General features: G+C 38.0%; 1 protein-coding gene across 1 annotated transcript in view; it reads right to left on the bottom strand.

Annotated features, from left to right (window-relative positions):
• Positions 1 to 2577: 2577 nt before the first annotated feature.
• The window catches only part of KCNC4 (potassium voltage-gated channel subfamily C member 4), a 34686-nt gene continuing 17555 nt past the window's right edge, over positions 2578 to 19708 (bottom strand). Inside the window, exons 3-4 of the mRNA XM_034414792.3 lie at positions 18198 to 18383; positions 2578 to 3290 (exon numbers count right to left, since the gene is read on the bottom strand). Coding sequence (XP_034270683.1) covers positions 3271 to 3290; positions 18198 to 18383 — 206 coding nt within the window. The 3' untranslated portion in view covers positions 2578 to 3270. The remainder of the gene's footprint in view (positions 3291 to 18197; positions 18384 to 19708) is intronic.

Here is a 19708-nt window from a genome sequence, read left to right as displayed (position 1 = left end):
TTGCCTTTGATGAAGAACTGAAACCTGATATTTCACTAAATTAGCTTTCCTCAATCCGATACTCTCCAGCAGTGTTGGACTATAGCTCCCATCAATTGTCAAGATAGCTTGGAATGATGGGTTTAACAGGCTGGGTGGGAATCAGTTTTAAATATTTAAATGCTTTAAAACATTTCATTTCATGTTTGTTTTGATAGAGAGCAATAGAATCTTCTCCCTGATTCACAAAGGAGTATTTTTTCCCAACTTTCATATTTATTTTGTGTATATTCTATAAGGATTTACAGACATTAATATTCCACCTTTATTATTTTTATAAATAACTTAAGGTGACAAACACATCTAACATTCTTTTCTCCTCCTATTTTCCCCATAATAATCATTCTGTGAGGTGGGTTGGTCTGAGAGAGAGTGACTGACCCAAAGTCACCCAGCCAGCTTTCATGCAGGATTAGAACTCACAGTCTCCTGGTTTCTATCTTGGTATTTTAATCACTGGACCAAATATATCTCTCATATATGTCTCTCATAACTCTCTATATGATTATTCTAGTCAATGGAAATCACAGCGAACCCATCTAATATTAACAATGTTTATACTTCTACATTTAAAATCAGTATTTATTTCTTAGAAGGGAATCCCTTCCTCTACCAGACTTTAAAGGTGTGTGTGATCTTGCTTTTGCAGCCAAACAGGATATCCACAGCATTGGCAGAGTTGCAAGTTTTTCAGAATAATAACACATCTTTAAGAATAAAAATTGAGAGGAAATTTTCCAAAACAATCAAGTGAAGACTGAGCATGTTCAATGGCATCTGGATGCTGGTTATGCAAGCAAGCAGAGTCAAATATCTTAGAATGCAACTCTGATTGGCTGAAATATGAAACTGAGCACCTATAGAGCAAGCTTTTGTTGAAGATTTCAAAACAGGAAATAATTCTACTGTATGGGTCAAAAAATCAATGTGACATGTTTGATTAGATCCAGAAATTCAGAAAAATCCCCACAAAGCCAGGAAGCCCATACAAAGATTGGGAGCAAGTCAGAGGCAGGTTTCAGCAGGTTCTGACCAGTTCTGGAGAGCCAGTAGCGTAGTTACTATTCTGAGTAGTTCAGAGAACCAGTAGTAAAAATTCTGACTGGCCCCACCCCCATCTATTCTCTGCCTCCTGAGTCCCAGCTGATCAGGAGGAAATGGGGATTTTGCAGTAACTTTCCCTTGGCACGCCCACCAAGCCACGCCCACCAAGCCACACCCACAGAACCGGTAGTAAAAAATTTTGGAACCCACCACTGGAGCAAGTTGTTTCTCAATCTAACTACCTTTTTAGGTTACAGCTGTTTTGAGAATAATGAAGCAAGGAAGCCGTGATCTCCTTGAGCTAAGACAAAATATAACTGAAAATTAATAAATACTGGGTGATCTTTGATTAAGCAATGTGCTTAATCTTTTCTTCCCAATGGCCTTGTGGATAACAGTAGAAGGCATTAATAATTCTGTAAGTTTCTTGTAAAAAATATAAATTTATTATTACTATTGCCAATATATGTAAACTGGAGATTATATATCTTTAGATGGACTAAATTAGATGTAATTTGGAAGATCCCTGCACTGTGCATCTAGTCTTTTGTTTTTATATTAATTGTAGACAGAGCAACCAAGGGTTAATTTTCCATACCAAGCTGTTTTTCTCGGTTAAAAATAATTCCTCACCACTTCTTGTTCTAATAAGGAAAACCTGCAGATAATTTTATACTACCTGTCCCCTACCCTTAAAGAAATTGTAGCTTCTGAAAGAAAATTGCCAGGGTGGGAAGGATTGGGCTAAGTCCCCCAAAACCTATGCAACTATTGTTAATTTTTTAAAAAAGTGGAGATATTTTGTTCAGAGATTTATCAGAGAGATTATACCTAAGAGACAGACAATGTCATTTCTGAGAGAGGAGGGTAATTGACAGGGCTCACTTCCATCCAAAACATGAGGCTGCATATTCTACCAGAAGGAAGAATACACATTATGGCATTTTGAAAGTTTTTATTTGGGGAAATGTGTGATATACAAACTATGCCCAAAGCAGGATTCTTTTTTACCCCCTGACATAGACACTTAGTGCCATTGGCCACCCTGGAAGAAAATCAAAGTGAAATACTTTGCATTATGGAGTGAGAAAGGGACAGTTGTTTCCTGGATGGCTTATGGCAGTCCCACTGGAGCTGTTCATATTGAGGATCTCATTTTTGAGAATCTTGTCTGAAAGCCTAACTTCTGTTGGCTATTTCAGAAAGAGCTAACATACAGTGGCGTACAAACACTTTCAATTAAAGGGGCTATCGAGCAGTTAATAACGCATTGAGAAGATCAGTGTCCTGTTTCTGCGCCAAAAGGTTTCTGAGACTTGATTCCTCAGGAACTGCTGGAGAGTGTGAGAGGCTATGATATGAATGCAAAGGGTCTTGTGTAGATAATCAAGATCCATATCACTGTCAGGACAATCCAGTGAAACCTTATGCTAGTTGTGGTGGTTCATCGAACAAGTTATTTTTAATAAGGCAACAGAAAAATACCCAAAGTTGTAATTCAGTTCCCAGATCTTTTTATTAAGACTTTTTTTTATAATTTGACAAGAAGAGCCATGTGTACAGCACAGAAGATAATAGTACTAAATACTGTCTGGGAATGCAGTAACAGCACTGGGGGGGGGACGGGGGACGACAGTCTAATGGTTCTTCTTTTTCTTTAAATACACCCACAAGCTACTTTCACCTTGCAACATCTTGTGGCTTCAAATTCCCAAATAGTTCCATGAATATCATATACATAAAGGGAATTTCCTACTGAAGAAGCCAGGAATACACACAGTAGAGTCTAAAACAAAATACTATCTGCAGACAATGCTAGGTTGGCACTTACATGTTGAAGCATCTGCAGGAGTCTGCTGGAAGGTATCTAAGATTAGCAGTGTCCATCTGTAATGAAGTCCATGAACCATTCACATTTCTACAGTGAAATAGCAGCAATGTTGGCCAACAAGTTCGTCCACACAATAAAACGCTGATTGTGAAACAGTTCAAATGCTTGGACTGGTTGACAGCCCATCTCGACATTGATAGTATGGAGTAACCCTGGATGTCTCAGATACATTTTTATATATTGAATACACAGCAAGCAGGATTACAGCAAATAGATGGGTCCTTCCAGCTTACATTCTCCTTGTATACATTTTTAACAGGAAAATTTCTTGAGCCGATCCCAGCTTCCAGTGACAGTCACTGAGGATTCAAGAGTCCTGAAAAAACAAGGATTTTCAGATTCTTTCACAGTAAAAGATTACAAGCAGGCAATAAAATAAAATCCAACCAATCTCCCTTTTAAGTTGGTCTTTGTCTCATGACTAAATTTTGCCTTGGGGTTAGTTTTGATTGAATAGATCTGGCACTGACACACTATTAAATACCTTTTGCTTCTCATTGACTACTGGGACTTGAACGAATTTAAAATAAACTTATTTATAGCTACATGAAATGAGAAAAATGGGAGCTTTCTTCTGGAGGTTCCAAAGCTGCTTCAAAGGGAAGAGCAGTGATGATTCATTCAGCTTTCTAAAGGCTTCCGAAAATGCCCAGATGCACATAGGGTGGCTTGGCTGACCGAGAAGAATAAGACAAAAGCACAGTGGAAACTGAGAGCACCATATCTGACCAACTACACACAGAACATTTTCATTATTAGCTCTAGGTAGCTAATATCTAGAAACTTCTATCATTCCATAATTCCATCTCCTAGAAGAAGGATCATCAGATCTTCACAAGGTAACATCGACTCACAAAAAGAAAGGTGACACCCCCTCCACACACAAACACATTTTTGACTGTACGAATATTGTTCTGGAACACATTTGTTTCTGCTAACACATTAAATCTGCACAATGAGCATTTACTTCAGCATTAGTAAGAATGCCATTCTTGAGGCAAGAGGGGATAACTAATTCATGCAGTTTCAAAACATTTCAGTATCAATGAAGTACAAAACAGCAAACAGATTTATAACAGCCTTCAGCAATGTAGGTTATGTAGAATATGGCACCTAATCTTTAAAGAAATACTAAATAGAACCGGTCAGGATCAAACTCCTGGCAGTGGGCAGAATTAGTCTGCATTACTGTATTCTAACCACTGCACCACCAGGGTTTATTAGTCCCTGAAAATATCCTTTCCTTTTGGAGAAACTGGAACCCAAGCTACTCAGGTATTTCTCAATTTATGACCACAATTGGGGCAAGAATTTCCATTGCTAAGCAGGGTGGTTAAGTGAGTTGCACATGATTTTATGACCTTTTTTGCCATGGCTGTTAAACAAATAACTGCAGTTACTAAGTGAATCATGCGGTTATTAAGAGTATCTGGATTTCACCATTGATTTTACTTGTCAGAAGCTGGCTGAAAAGCTTTCAAATGATGATGTAGCACGGGGGTGAAATCCAATTTTTTTCCCTACTGGTTCTGTGGGTGTGGCTTGGTGGGTGGGGCAGGGGAAGGATATTGCAAAATCTCCATTTCCACCCCACTCCAGGGGAAGGATACTGCAAAATTTCCATTCCCACCCCACTCTAGGGCCAGCCAGAGGTGGTATTTGCTGGTTCTCCAAACTACTCAAAATTTCCACTACTGGTACTCCAGAACCTGCTGGATTTCACCCCTGATGTAGCACCCTGGGATGCTACATTGATTATAAATACATGCCAGTTGCCAAGTGCCTGAATTCTGAACCTGTGATTGTGAGGATGTGCGATTGTCATAAGGAGCTGTCAAGTCATTTTTTTCCAGTGCTTTCAGTGTAACTTTCAGCAATCACTGAACAAATGGTTGTAACATGAGGGCTATCTGTACAGGATACAGTTTGGAAAAGAAGAAACCAGATTATTCTTATATTACCAGTTAAAAAATGGGTGGAGACAAAGGGATGTCTAAGTTTAAGAACATCCAGCTGATAATTAAATGAGTGGATTTTTAATTCATAGTTTTAAGTGGCAGGCCAGCCTCTTCTTTGAAGTTAAAAGGAACCCATTAACAAATAACTCTTCTCCCTTCCTTTGCTGATATTATAGCATTATCTCTTATGAGAAGGCAATGTTCTGAACATAAGTTTTTGCTGATGGAACAATATGCCTCAAGGGGCTGAACAAATCCTGCTCTCTCCAGAACTGGAGTCTTGTTGGCAAAAAGTTTATTGGTTAAATTTCACCCTGTTAAACAGCTCCTGTTAGACTTGAAAAAAAAATAGCAAAGCTAGTTGAAGGGGGACTGAGCCCTCCAGAGTTTCATATTATTGCACAGTATCTTCTATGGCTTTTTTTATTATTATAGCCACATTATGATCAGAAATCATTCCAGCTGATTCACATATGCACGTCAACACTACATCACTCAATGATTAATCACTCTGGCTTGCAGCTGGAAGTGCCTCAGTTAAAAAAACACATTAGTTCTAACGACAAGTGTTTAATCTCTTATACAAGGCACAAGCTAAGTAGTGGACAGCTATATTGAGCTTGCTATCAGCAGACTGGAACATCTCTATGAAAGAGGAAATCTATGCAAATCTAATATTGCTTCTAAAATCTCACACCACTAATAAAGGGCAAATCTTTGTGGGGGGGGAGGAAATTAGGGATGAAACAGGAATATCAGGTCATTTTCTAGCAATCTGAACTTTCAGTCCTTGGCAATCAAAGGACTAACTTAGCATCTGAGATCTTAAAACTCCAAGTTAGTAGAGCAGCTTGTAATAGATGGATGGGGGGGAAGAGTATAAACAGGAATAGTTAACCAGTTCAATATACATAGAAGGCCCTTGTCAAACTTCGAAACGTGCCTTGCTTTCGTTTCACAGCCATCCTTTCGTTTCTCAGCTTGCCACAGACTAGGGAGGGGGGGCGGGGGAGAGATTTGGAATGCCAGCCCAGACAACAACAAACAACAAGAAACAATCCAATGGGAACCATCAACAGATGTTTGGCAAGGGCCTGAAGCAGGGGTGAAATCCAGCAGGTTCTGACAGGTTCTGGAGAACAGGTAGCGGAAATTTTGAGCAGTTCGGAGAACCGGCGAATACCACCTCTGGCTGGCCCCAGAGTGGGGTGGGAATGGAGATTTTGCAGTATTCTTCCCTTGCCACACCCACCAAGCCACGTCCACAGAACCAGTAGTAAAAAAAAATTGGATTTTACCAGTGGTCTGAAGGAGTTGCCATAGTGACACTAGAACACCTAATTAGACAATATGACCTGGTGGAGGGAGGGAAGGAAAGAATTCATTCTTTAACTAGGCGAAAACTGCAGGAACTAGTTAAAGAGTTTATTTTGCTTCACGCATGCCAAAATGATGTACTCAATAAAGTTTTGCTTAAAGAGAGCTGATTATCTCAATTTGCTGGCTTGGTTGGGTTTGTCAGTCAGAACCTTGACAGCTCTATCTTGCATAAAAACAATATAAATGTTATTTAATCATAGCAGTACAGTGTACTTTTTACACACAACAGATGTGTCATACATAACTACACACAGGCAAAGCAAGTGCTATAAAAGTGAACCAGCCCTCAGTTCCTTTCAACATGTCGCTGTTTTACTGAAAGAAGATATCTAGGAACAATTACATTTTTGGGGGGCTAAATTTTTTTAAAAAATTTAAATAAAACAAATAAACATTTAAAACATCAATCATCCCTCTCCTGCGACATCTCGGTGTTGACTTCTAACTTTTCTTTTTGTTCTTCTTGTTCCAACAGTTTCGTCTATCTTAATTGTCATCCAATCCACTGTAAAATTTCATTCCTGTAGTCATATTCTTACTATCAAATTTTTATACATAGTTATAAAATTAATCATTTAAATCTCTTTTCCAACCAACAATAAAAATAATTCCATAGGAACAATTAAATTCAAGTAATCTACAATGAGAATAAGAACCAAAAGTAACTTAATTATATTTGCCTTGATTTTAAAGTTTCACATAGAATTGCTGCAGGGTGAACTTTGCAAAACTCAGCTGGCTGATACATGGGGTCACTGCATTCAGTAAGCTGTTTTTATATTGAGTCAGATATTGGCCTACATAGTTCATTATCTGCACAGACCACTGGCAGCAATCTAGAATGCCAGGCTGGAGTCTTTCCAATCTTTGTTGAATCTGTTATTCTGCTATTGCTTTATTAGAGAGACAGAAGGAGTGGAGATTGCAAGAATAAGGAACTTGCAACCTGAACTTCTACTTTTCCTTTCAAAAATAAGTTCTGCAGGATATTTCCTAATAAGTATACAGGAAATTATATTTTTCAGAATCCACTCCCCAAACTGAACTGATTTCTATTTTAGTCCTGAATCTTTTTTTTTTAAATACCTAGTAACTCTTATACAAAATTAATACATTCCATTCAGACCAAGGCATTTGCACATATATAACTTTGTAGCCTAATCTTTTGAGTATATTTGATTATTTGCTAAAAGGGGTAAAATTGGATGAACATTTGAGAGACAACTCAAATTGGCAGTTCTGTGTTTCCATAAATGCTGCAGGAATTAAAGACTTGCTTTTTCTGCTAAGACTGTACTTGATCCAAATATCTATTTATTACAATAAGCAAACACTAACTGATGTCCTGTTTTTAAGCACAAAAGGAATCTTACTGACAAGGCAGAAAAACCACAAGCACAGATGATTTCTGGGCAGCTCAATTACTGCTATGACATTTAAGCAAATTGGCTAGCTAACACCCTCATAATTTCCATTTTCTCCACTCTCCTTGTGCCCCTCTGAGAAAACAAAGGTATTTAAGAATTAAATATTCATATGCAAACTATTTCACATGTCCACTGTGTCTTTGGACAATATATAAAGGCTGCATTCTGTGTTTTAAAAGGATCAGACTAACTTTCCAGGAGCCTGGCCTGTCAGCGTCACTCATGTTAAAGGAGGCTCCATGATTAGAATCAATGTATTTCTGATTGATAAATATGATGGAGGCACAGCAGCCAAGCTATTTTAGCATGTCCTGTTGATATGTTTGCTGTAATATATATTGTGGTTGAATAATTTGCTGGAAACATAATGTTGCCCAGGATCAGAAATGCAAAAATATTGTCTATCGGCACTACCACCAGAATGACCCATCAGGTTGAAAATGTTACATCTTTTTTTGCAGATTGTAGAATTTACGGAGGGCTAAGGAACACTCAGTTTTGAAGCATAGCCATCAACTTGCCAGGCAAAGCATGCTGGGGCCTCTCAAATCAACAGATGTTCTGCACCTCTTCACTAGACCAGCACGTCAATTCATATCTGCTTTGCTTTCCTACTAGCGATCTATATAAAACAGTGCATGTATATGGGTACAATTGATTTATACAGTGTCTTTGCACCATTCCAAAAAATCAACTCTGTGCCTGTACAATCCCACACAGTCATCTGTGTTGCTGGCTCAGCTACAGCTAAAATTTCCATTTGTAATGTTTTAATTCTATAGGTAGCCTATTTTTCTGTTGCTGGGAAGCCTTGCCTCACCGCATTCCATATAGTTACTCCCCCCAATCCCACTCCAGCTACCCTAGTAAATTTGCAAGAATGCTTAGAAATAATGGAGAAAGCCCTGGTTGCAGAAATGCTAACGTGCTATAGTTTCATCGTGGTAACTTGCAGGAGACTTTTCAGAGCAACCGAGGAATGGCATGTTTGCAGCTAAGAATTTTTCCTTAAGGTCAACCATTCAGTATTTATTTGTAAACAATCAAATGTACAGAACACCGGCTGAAAATACAGCTGGATATAGGTACCATCAATTTAACTCATTTCTCTTTTGTGTGGAGGGGAGATGAAAACATGTTTGTTGATCCAGGACTGATGATAGCTCAGGGAATGGAACACTGTTCATATTTTTGTACCATCCTTTTGATTTCCTAGAGATGAACTCTGAATGACTCAAGGTGTCCTTGTGCCTTCAGAATGTGAAGAGAACAGAAATTAAGATGATCACAAGCTGTCTTTGAATTGTTTTGGGAAAACTGGAGAACAAAAATAGTGGTAGTGTGTAAATGTTCATTCATATAGTTTTGCTCTCCTTCCTATTTAAGAAGGAAATATCAGAATGAACTGAGATCTGAGTTCAAGAGCTTTAGGATTCAACAACCACTAGCATTCCAACAGTTCTTTTCTTATAACAATTCAAAGTACGCTTCTAACAGTTAGCAGAATCCATTTGATTAATATCTAACAGAGCTCTCTTCACTTATCAGGGCTGGTCTTATCACTATTGAAAAGCTTCTGATAAGCTTTCTGGTATCTTACTCTCTAATTCTAGTTTTTGTTCTCAAAGCAGCAGGGATATTAGTCATGCTTTGTACACTAAGTTGCATAATGCCAAGTCTAAAAATTGCATAGTGGGGCTACATGTCACTTCTAATAAACATTGGCTCAAACAATATTGTCCTTGCTGATTAAAAATACTTGGTGCACTAAAGTTTCTTAATGTCAGAAGGGTAAAAATTCATCCTGGCTTTAAGCAGAGATCAGATTCACACCCAACTTCTGCCTGGTGCCCGATTCCAAGAAAATAACAACCTCTGTCTACCTATGTTTACCTATGTTATTCCCCGTTCACCATCATGTGCCCTTCTTCAATCCATAATCCAAGTTTCTTTTTAAAAGATTGGCAAATCATTTAGCACAACAAAATCATTCTTGTGTTGTTGTTTTTTACTGCCTCCTTACAAGCTTCCTGCATAAGTATGAGGAAATTGTCTGTAAAACATATACATGGAATGGTGAAATCTCACTGGGGTAATTTGATTAAACTTCCTGTCTTAGAAAAGGCCACAGCTGTCTAATCAGGAATGAGTAAGATGACTGCGGTTGAATTCAATCCAGGTTTTAAGAGTATGTGCATACCCTCTATTTTATTGTTGAATGCTATAAAACTAGGTAATTGCTACTTACCTATTGGAAGGTAAGAAACCTCCTTTCAAATAGTACAAAAAACAATTTTGCACAAATCACTGGATACCCATCAAGGAATAGCTAAAGCCCAAATCTATACAGCTGCTGGCCATTAAACCATCACTACTCAGGTGTACTAGCCCTCCAATCATTCATAAATCTCTTTTTGCCTTACCTCCTGCCTACCTGAGCCAGCCTACAAAAGCAAAGCTTCCAATGGAAGAGAATATCTGTAGCCCAGAACTGAACAATGGAGTCTCTGGTGCTTCCCTAAGTTTTATTGTTGTTTACAGATGTTTCATTATCCAACTAGGTAACATCAGCGTTAGCATCTGTGGGTTTGCTTCCTGTTTATATGCAGTAGTCGTGCCAGAATTGGTGGGGTGTGTAGTTTTCTCCTTTATAGTTTCTGATAAGAACTGCTAAAGGGAAAAAAAACTATACCTGGTAGGTCAAGCTACTGTATATAAAATGAGAGCAAACCTCACACTCACAAGGACTGATGATGTTACCTAGCCAGGCAATGAAATGTCTGCAACCAAACAAACACACTGAGAAACCACCAAAAACTCCAAAGCAAAAATTAGCTGAGCATTTAGTGCACTAGGACTCAAGACCAAAGGGCAGTGTCTGACATAGAAGAGGGAGATATTGCTGCAAAACAATCACCCTGTATGGGAGATGGACAGCATAAAAAATTAATCAATTGATCAATCAATCATAGGATTGCTTTAATGTAAGACTGGCTAGCAACTGTTTTTGCTGTTTTCTCTAACAGCTGGTAAATAAAATGCAAGTTCCTGAAGGAACTTGTTATGAATCAGTGGGATCTAAAGATGTATAAAATAATGTATGACAAATCTACAACACCCCCTGGCTAAAATGTTGTAAAATTAAAAACGGCAACTTTCAGATCAGAATCCAACTTTTAAGCTTGTGCAAAACTATTTTTTCAAACTACGGGAAAGACAAAAATGTATCTCTGCATATGAATGAGAAAGATAGAAAATTTTGCTCCTGCCTCCCTCAATTGCTCTCTGATATCCTACAAAGTGAAAACATTACAATGTTTAATTTGCAGGCACAAGTCTCAGATATTATATGAGTTAGCTACTTGATTTCTAGATGGCACCTACTCTACTTTCTCTATTCCACAGAATCCTACTCTCCTGGTCAGACATAAAGGTCTAAAGGGCACTGCTAGTTTGGATATTATTTGAGAGAGGTGGCACAAAGGAAAAGTGTGAGCAAACGGGGTTTCTAAAATAACATTTCCTCAGTCAGAAATAGCAGGAAGGGTCCTAAGGAATTCCTGTAATGGCTCTATACATTATCAACAAGGAAACAATTCAAGCAATCACTTTGATCATATGCACTGTATACAGGTAGTCCTCAACTTACAACCATTTGTTTAGTGACCATTCAAAGATGCAAAGGCATTGAAAAAAGGGACTTATGACTGGGGGGGGGTTTGCACTTACAACCACTGCAGTATAGGTAGTCCTTGACTTACGACCACAATTGAGCCCCAAATTTCTGTTGTTAAGTGAGACATTTGTTATGTGAGTTTTGTTCCATTTTACGACCTTTCTTGCCTCAGTTGTTAAATGAATCACTGCCGTTGACAAGTTAGTAACCTGGTTGTTGAGTGAATCTGGCTTCCCCATTGACTTTGCTTGTCAGAAAGTTGCAAAAAGTGGGATCACATAACCCTGGGACACAGCAACTGTCATAAATATGAACCAGTTTCCATGCATCTGAATTTTGATCACACCATCATGGGGATGCAGCTAAGGTCATAACTGTCATAAGTCACTTTTTTCAGGGCCGTTTTAACTTTGAACTACTAAATGAACTGTTGTAAGTCGAGGACTACCTGTATCCCAGTGGTCATATGATCAAAATCCAGATGCTTGGCAACCGGCACGTGTTTATAATGGTTGCAGTGTCCCGGGTCATGTGATCATCTTTTGCAATCTTCTGACAAATAAAATAAATGGGGAAGCGAGATTCACTTAAAAACTGTGTTACTAACACAACAGCTGCAATTATTTTTTTTAACATCTGTTGTGAGAAAGGTTGCAGAAGTGGGGCAAAATTCACTTAACAAATATCCCACTTAACAATGGAAATTTTGGGCTCAATTGTGTTCATAAGTTGAGGACTACCTGTATCAAAAATTAGACAAAGTAGAATGATCTCCTTCAGATAAGTGGGTAATCTTTGTTTTACTTTTACATCAGCGGCTTTTAAAGTTTCTGGGGTAAAGATGTACATGGCAGATAACAATTGATTTTAAAAAATCACTGGAAATTTTTTGCATTTATTTTCAAAAGATGTCATAGGAAAATACATTTAATGTTATGTAAATATAATTGGGTGAGAAAGAATGAACACTCAAACTGTTCTAAAACTAAATCAAGGATGTTGTGGCAGCTGCTGTCTCAAACCACTTTGTACTGTCATGCACAAGTGGACAGACTCTGTTTAATAAATGGAATTTCAAGAAGTATGCTTTATTTTGAGGAGTCAAGAATAATTGTAGTTAAGGCACTGAAAAGTTCTGTTCTCTTTTGTACTCAATCATTATTAGCATATTCTAGCTGCAGTCCCATAATACTTACATTAACCTGACTGTTAAAATTTTCCTCTTGAGTACTGTAGACATGAATTAATAATCCTCATGAAATCTTTGGTTTTTAGTCTTTTTGGCAGAATCACATTTGCAAAGAGGCTTGGAAGGGAACAATAGCCTTCGGCTGGAAAACTGATAATGCAATGCTGAATTATAATTTTGAGAATTATAATCTTCATTCTTTGAATAAGATATACAGTATTAAATACACGACAGAATTATAAATAAAAGGCAATCAGATTCTGTATTCCAGTTGACATTGCAAAGATGACTCCAGGAGGTAAAATTCTATCTTAATGGTTAATTATATTATCCTCCTGTTTTGAACAAAGTTTCCTGCACCTTGATTAACCAAAACATTTGGTCTGGCTGAATCTAAAGCTGAAATAAAGATTTCACTGACCTTTTCAAGTAAAGGAGGACTCTGAATCTATCCTTTGTGCTAAATTAGGCCACTTGTTACGTTTAACCTTATATTTGCAGAAATGTTTATACACTGTGGTTCTACCAAAGGAAACGTTTTCAATCTACAGTGTTGCTATTTTCAATCCAATTTAGTTCCGTAAAGCCTGCACAGGAGGAACCTGCACACGCACAAAACCGATGAAGCAATGAAATGCAGACTATGTGTGGCTTTCAAATTGCAAAACTGACGCACGGTATCCCACACTGGGTCTGGTACATAGCTGGGCCCATTACAAATAATGATATTTTCTTCTCAGATACCCCAATGAAAATAGGAGCTACATATATCAGTGCCTTATCACTACAGTACACCGATTATCTGAAACCGTATTATTTCCCTCAGCTGAATAAAGTATACAGCGTTCAGCATATTTATTGCATGACTCATTACCTACTGAGAATTGAAAGCTTAATAAGCAAATGAATACACTTAATTAGTCAAATCGCACAATGCCAAAACACACCGTTATGGAACAAATGCCTCACAAACCTGCTGGATTTAAACAGCATGTTACTCACAGTACAAGGCAGAGGAATTCATTCACAGCTATCAAAGCATAGGGCTTATACACGTGGTGAAAATCTTGCGTTTTTATCTGTCTCTTTCCATGCTTTAGAACCTGAGGTAAATAGGTTACCTTCAAAACAGGATAGGGCAGGAGAGAGCAGAATATTAGAGACTCAGATCTCCTAGAAACCTTTTCAGATTTTTTTCCTGGGATTGAAATTCTCTGCCCGATTATAACTTCAAGGTGAAAATGCTATGTGTGCTTCTTGACTTTAATAACAACCTGACACAGCTTATGCTTTTCTTTAAAACACTGGCTTTCAATTTCTCAGTGAAAAGCCCTTTCACAATTGCATCCTAAAGCCAGATGAGTCATATCAAGACCCATAGTGTCGTCCCCTCCTTACTTCTGAAGGACAAGAGAGAGGAAGAAAATTGAGGAGAAGAAGGAAAAGAGTGAATAGCGTTGGCAGACTTCACCAAGTCTGAATAATGATCAATGACATAAGAAGAGAAAAGTTGACTTGCTTTGTCTGTTCCTGAGTCTGTCCTGGATCAAACTAACAGTACACAGCACAGTAAGGTGGGCAAGAAGAGCAGCAGAGGAACAAAATAGAACATTTTGTGCTCTGGCATCACGAGCATCCTATTGAGTTTTATATTTGTACTTTGGGTTTAGGTTTTATAAGGCAGCCTGTTAGCGCAAGAAGCAAATGGATGGAATAAAGGTTTTGAAATGGCAGCTGTCCTTTTTCACAGAATCATAGAAAAATAGCTTATCTTCATATCAAATCAACTATATCTTTATATCTGTACAAACCGTGGAAATCAGCATATTCCAGATGCTGTGGAAATATACAGTCTCTCAGCACTTCTAGGTAACAAGACCAATAATTCTAGGAATTGTGTAATGCAGCATAATCCGGAGTGCCACAAATTGCCTACCACCTCCAAAGTATGGTTTGTTTCAAAAAGGATGAGACCAAACTATAACTAACCTAGAAACTGCAAATATACGTATGGTGTTGGCAGATCATCATATTGCACCAAATTGTATCTTTCCAAATGGAATTTGTGTCCAGAAGGAACAAACATGAAACTCTAAAGTAGGCAGAAACAATGGGGTCTGGTTGCAAGCTATGCTGACATACCTGTTAGGAAAATGGTAAATGGTTATGAAGAATTCGCTTTAATAATTTTTGTGCTGATTTTTAACAGCACAAATTAGATAGGCAACTTTCCCAGCAATATGTACAGATGCTAGTTAAAGTCATTCTAAGTGCATAAAAATGCATTTGTTTGTTGCCAAGTAACTGGCTGGATGCATAAAGAGATCTGTGCCATCATTAGTGCATTTAGTGCAGCCTTTATTGTGTAAGTGTCCTGCCTCAAACATAGGCTGAGTAACTTCCTGTGTTTCCTCCATATTTTTGCTATGTTTTTAACCATGAAAAGAAGTCTATTAAAGATATAAAGACGTGTCTTTTCATTAATATTCCTAAGAATCATCTGTTTGGATGCATCACAGAAAGACAGGAGATATTATTCTCTCACATCCAACTGTTTTAGAAGTTCAGCATTCTCCATGTGCAGCTACTTGTAGTTACAAGTGGTAATATAGGAACCCATGCAAATGGAATGAACTACCTAGCCTTATGATCAATTACTCATTTCAGTAACTATATGTGTCTGCTCACATATTTACCTTTCGTTTATGATTGCTAAAACTTACAAGAGTGGGCAGCTATCAACAGTTGGGAGAATGTGAACCTGATGAAATTCATGATTCCACATAACTATGAAAATAGGAAGCCTATCGTGGCTTGAAGCCAGGACTATCCATATGCTCTTATCTGATATTTACTTACATCAGATCCTTCTATATTCATAGGCGTGAATTTGAGCAATTCATATTGTACATTAGATTATGCAAACAAGCACATTCATTGTATATTTGACTGCATATGATTCTCATAGTTTGTTCACCTGCCCTTTAGAAATTATCATTTAGAAATGATAATTATGTAAATTGCCAAAGTCCATAAAAGAGTCTTTCCAAAGTGTACGTTTTTAAAAGGTTATTACATATAACACCACCTGCCCCCATCTGTCATCTTCACCCCGCAAATTCCACTGCCCTTTAAAACAGTCTCCCCTAAATTTGTCTTACTCTTTCATTTGTTAGTCCCAAATTACCCAATCCTGTTAAAGTAGGAATGGACAAGCTTTCATCTCCTAAAAACTTAATTTCTTTAGGGATAATTTGGGAAAAGAGTAACATTGAAATAAACAGAATCAAGCAGCCCATATATTTCTCTTCCAAGCAGCTAAGAGGTTTGACCTGATTATTTGCAACATTTTTAAGATGAGGGCTACTTGAAGCATGAAAGGTATGTTTTTGGTGTGTTCCACTCTGACTTGATTGCAACTTCCCTCACCCGCATCTGAGTATTAATATATTCTACAAAGTTTCTTCACAAATTGTTTCTTCCAGGACATGCATGCTTTCATTTTTACATGCCATCTATGATGACTGCACATACCATGTATGTCCCTGTCTGCGGTGTGAATCCACCAGCATAGAGTGAACTTCATATCTAGACGTTGCAGATATTAAAACAGGCTTTGTCTAGAACTCAGGAAGCCATTTTATAACCCATCAATTCATTTAGCTCAATAATATCTACATTGACCAGCAAAGACTTTCTAGATTTTGGGGTTGGAAATCTATCTCAGACCCATCTGGAGATACCAAAATTAAGCTGGATTTTATAGAAATACATATATTCTACGGTGTTAGGCTGTTCACACCTGATCCATAAAACTACAGTATGTTTCAAGACAAAGAACATTAAGCTTCTTTGTCCCAAAGGTGCTTTTTTTTCAAGAGGCAACTAGACTTTCTCGTTTTTCTTTGAAGACATTTTGCTTCTCATCCAAGAATGGGAATGGATGAGAAGCGAAACGTCTTCAAAGAAAAATAAGGAAGTCCAGTTGCCTCTTGAAGAAAGCAACTTTGGGACAACCATGACCTGGATGACTGAGAATCTCCATAGACATTAAGCTTCTTTGTAAGGTTAGATGTTAAAAAGAAAAAGAAATGGTGAAAGAAACAGTGACATGTTGCCTCTAAGACAAGCATATATCTACTCTAAGCTCTTTACAAGACTTTGCACCAAATACACTGCTAATTACTTTTGCCCTCTGTGTTTCTTTCTGTGTGCTGGCTTGTTTAAAAATGCAATTTCAGATTTATTTTTAATCAGAAAATGCTTTGTTAAACAATCATTAATTTTCTCCCATGGTTATGTACATCCAATGCAGTGTTTTTACTCTATTATCCCATCTTCCAACCCTACTATTTTTCCTCCCTCCACTTTGCTGGGTTTTACAATAGTGCCAGATATGTGTCTAATCTAAGAGGATAAAATACACCAAAATACAACGCAAAATGACATTAAAATTAAAAATGGAAATGGAAAAAGAGATTTGATATTCAAAGAAAAAATACATTTAGTATCTCATAATCAAAGATGTTATCTCCTAAGGTTTCATGAAGGCTAAAGAAAGAGGTAGGCAAGAACTATTCAATTCCATTAGATATGGTACAGCTTAAAGCCAGCCTTCTGCAACCAGGTACTTCATGATGTGAAGCAGAGGTGGATTTCAGCAGGTTCTGACTAGTTCTGGAGAACCAGTAGCGGCAATTTTGAGTAGTTCGGAAAACCAATAGTAAAAATTCTGACTGGCCCCACCCCCATCTATTCTCTGCCTCCCAAGTCCCAGCTGATCTGGAGGAAATGGGGATTTTGCAGTATCCTTCCCATGCCACGCCTACCAAGCCATGTCCACCAAGCCACACCCACAGAACCGGTAGTAAAAATTTTTGAAACCCATCACTGATGTGAAGGATAGTGTACAACTTCCAGAATTCCCAAGCAGCATGAAAATGGGAATCAACGAGGGTTATCTGAACTTTTGACGGGCAAGCAAGATAAGGTTTTGCTAACTCAACAGCTGAAGATGAAACAAAAGATTGTAGGTATAAGTGGTTTAGGAATGCCTCAGCCACGTATTGAGTCTTCTTCTTCTGAATAAGATATAGGTTAGAAGAAGGTATTGTTCCCATGAGCAGAGTCATCACATGTGTTGGGGGGCGTGTCATGTGGGCATCACAAACCAAGGTCCTTATTGTATAAGCTTAAATTATAATAAATTAAACTTTACGATGCAGAGGGAAGAAGGCAATTGCTGCTTCTCCCACCCTTTTTTCCCTTAGCCCTTACTTACTTTCTTGCTTGCCAGAGCCAGTGTGAAAAGAAGTTAACTGACAGAACCAGGGCAAAAACAAAATGGGAAGGAAAAGCTATAGCTTTTAGGTTTACTATTGCTTAGGACAGGTTGTAGAAATATAGCTTGAGTCTCTACCGATCAACTCTATCACAGACTGAGAAAGTGCAGAGAGGTCAACTTTCAAAAGTAGCTAGCATTGACATTGTTTGTCAGTTATAGCCAACTGCAAAACTTGCCTCATGTACATTATTTAATATTTCACAGATTTCCCTCCATTCACCAACACAGATCTTGGAATTTCGTTCATACCTTTCCGGATGCTACCATCAGCAGCACAAGAGAAATCTCCAGTGCTCAGGAGAAAACAGGTTGCTGCTTTCTTGTTTTTGTCCCTGGTACTTGAGCCCCTCATGAGCTGCTTCTCCTCTTGGGGTGACGAAAGAGGTTGATCTTCATCTGACAGAACCACATTGGCATCTCCATTCTGCTTGGTGTCTTAGAAGGGGAAAGAAAGAAAGAAAGAAAGAAAGAAAGAAAGAAAGAAAGAAAGAAAGAAAGAAAGAAAGAAAGAAAGAAAGAAAGAAAGAAAGAAAGAAAGAAAGAAAGAAAGAAAAAGAAAGATCAACTTTGGAGCCAGTATATGCCAAATCTGCAACTACTTTGCCAACAGGAAAATGAATAATTTATTTACCGTATTTTTCAGACTATAAGATGCACCGGTGTATAAGAGGCACCAAGATAGAGCCTTGGTAGTACAGTGGTCTAAGGCACCCTGTTATTAAGCTGGTTATTAAGACCAGCTGCCTGCAATTACTGCAGGTTCGAATCTCACCAAGGCTCAAGGTTGACTCAGCCTTCCATCCTTTCTAAGGTAGGTAAATTGAGGACCCAGTTTGTGGGGGCAATAAGCTGACTTTGTATAAATATACAAAAGGATGAAGGCTATTGCTGAGCACATTGTAAGCCGCCCTGAGTCTCCGGAGAAGGGCGGCATATAAATCAAATTAAAAAAAAAAAAAAGACGCACCAAGATTTCGAAGAAGTAAGCAAGGAAAAAAATGGTTTTTGCCCTCCCCAGCCCCAAGGCCTCCCAAATCCTCAGTGTGCCCCATTTATGCGAAAAACGGGCCCGTTTTTTGCAAAAACGGGATGTGCGGGGTGGGGCTTCAGGAGGCCAAAAATGGCTGTATTCGGTGTATAAGATATACCAACATTTCCACCCTCTTTTTTGGGGGGGAGTGCATTTTATACTCTGAAAAAGTATGGTGTATATAAAAGATTATATGACATAATCCAGGGGAGGCAGCATTTTCATTTTTAGTGACATTTCCAAAGTATATTGGAATAAATTTCTCACCTTCTTGACTGGAGTTTTGCATTCAGTCCTTTCAACAATACATGTTGGTGAATCCACCAATATTGAGGGGGGAAAGTATTAAAACATCAGTCTTATATACCCCTATGTTTCAAGAGACATAGCTTACAGAAAACGTCTATAAACATATACTGTGCATTAATGCTATGGTGACTGCAGTATGGTTTCCACAGAAACTGAAGTTTTCTTGAAAAAGCATTCTGTTCATGATGAACGTATAGCCAGATATCACTTATAATATAGTAAATGTTAACATTCTAGTACTGATGAAGTTGTTCTAGGCTAAATCTTTACATCTCATAAATATTCCTTATCTGAGACTGAAAAAAATGATACAAATGACCTGCTCATACCTCATGTCTCAGACTTCCTGGTTTTCTTATTGGGAGATTCATAAAGAAGCTCAGTCTTTGCAACTGGTGAAAGTTGTACCATACCAGATTCC

Source organism: Pantherophis guttatus, chromosome 3, assembly GCF_059756535.1.
Source record: "Pantherophis guttatus breed Tessera chromosome 3, ASM5975653v1, whole genome shotgun sequence".
In the NCBI taxonomy this organism is placed as follows: Eukaryota; Metazoa; Chordata; class Lepidosauria; order Squamata; family Colubridae; genus Pantherophis; species Pantherophis guttatus.
The sequence above is the reverse complement of the archived record's forward strand: the minus strand, read 5'-3'. Positions and strand labels throughout refer to the sequence as shown.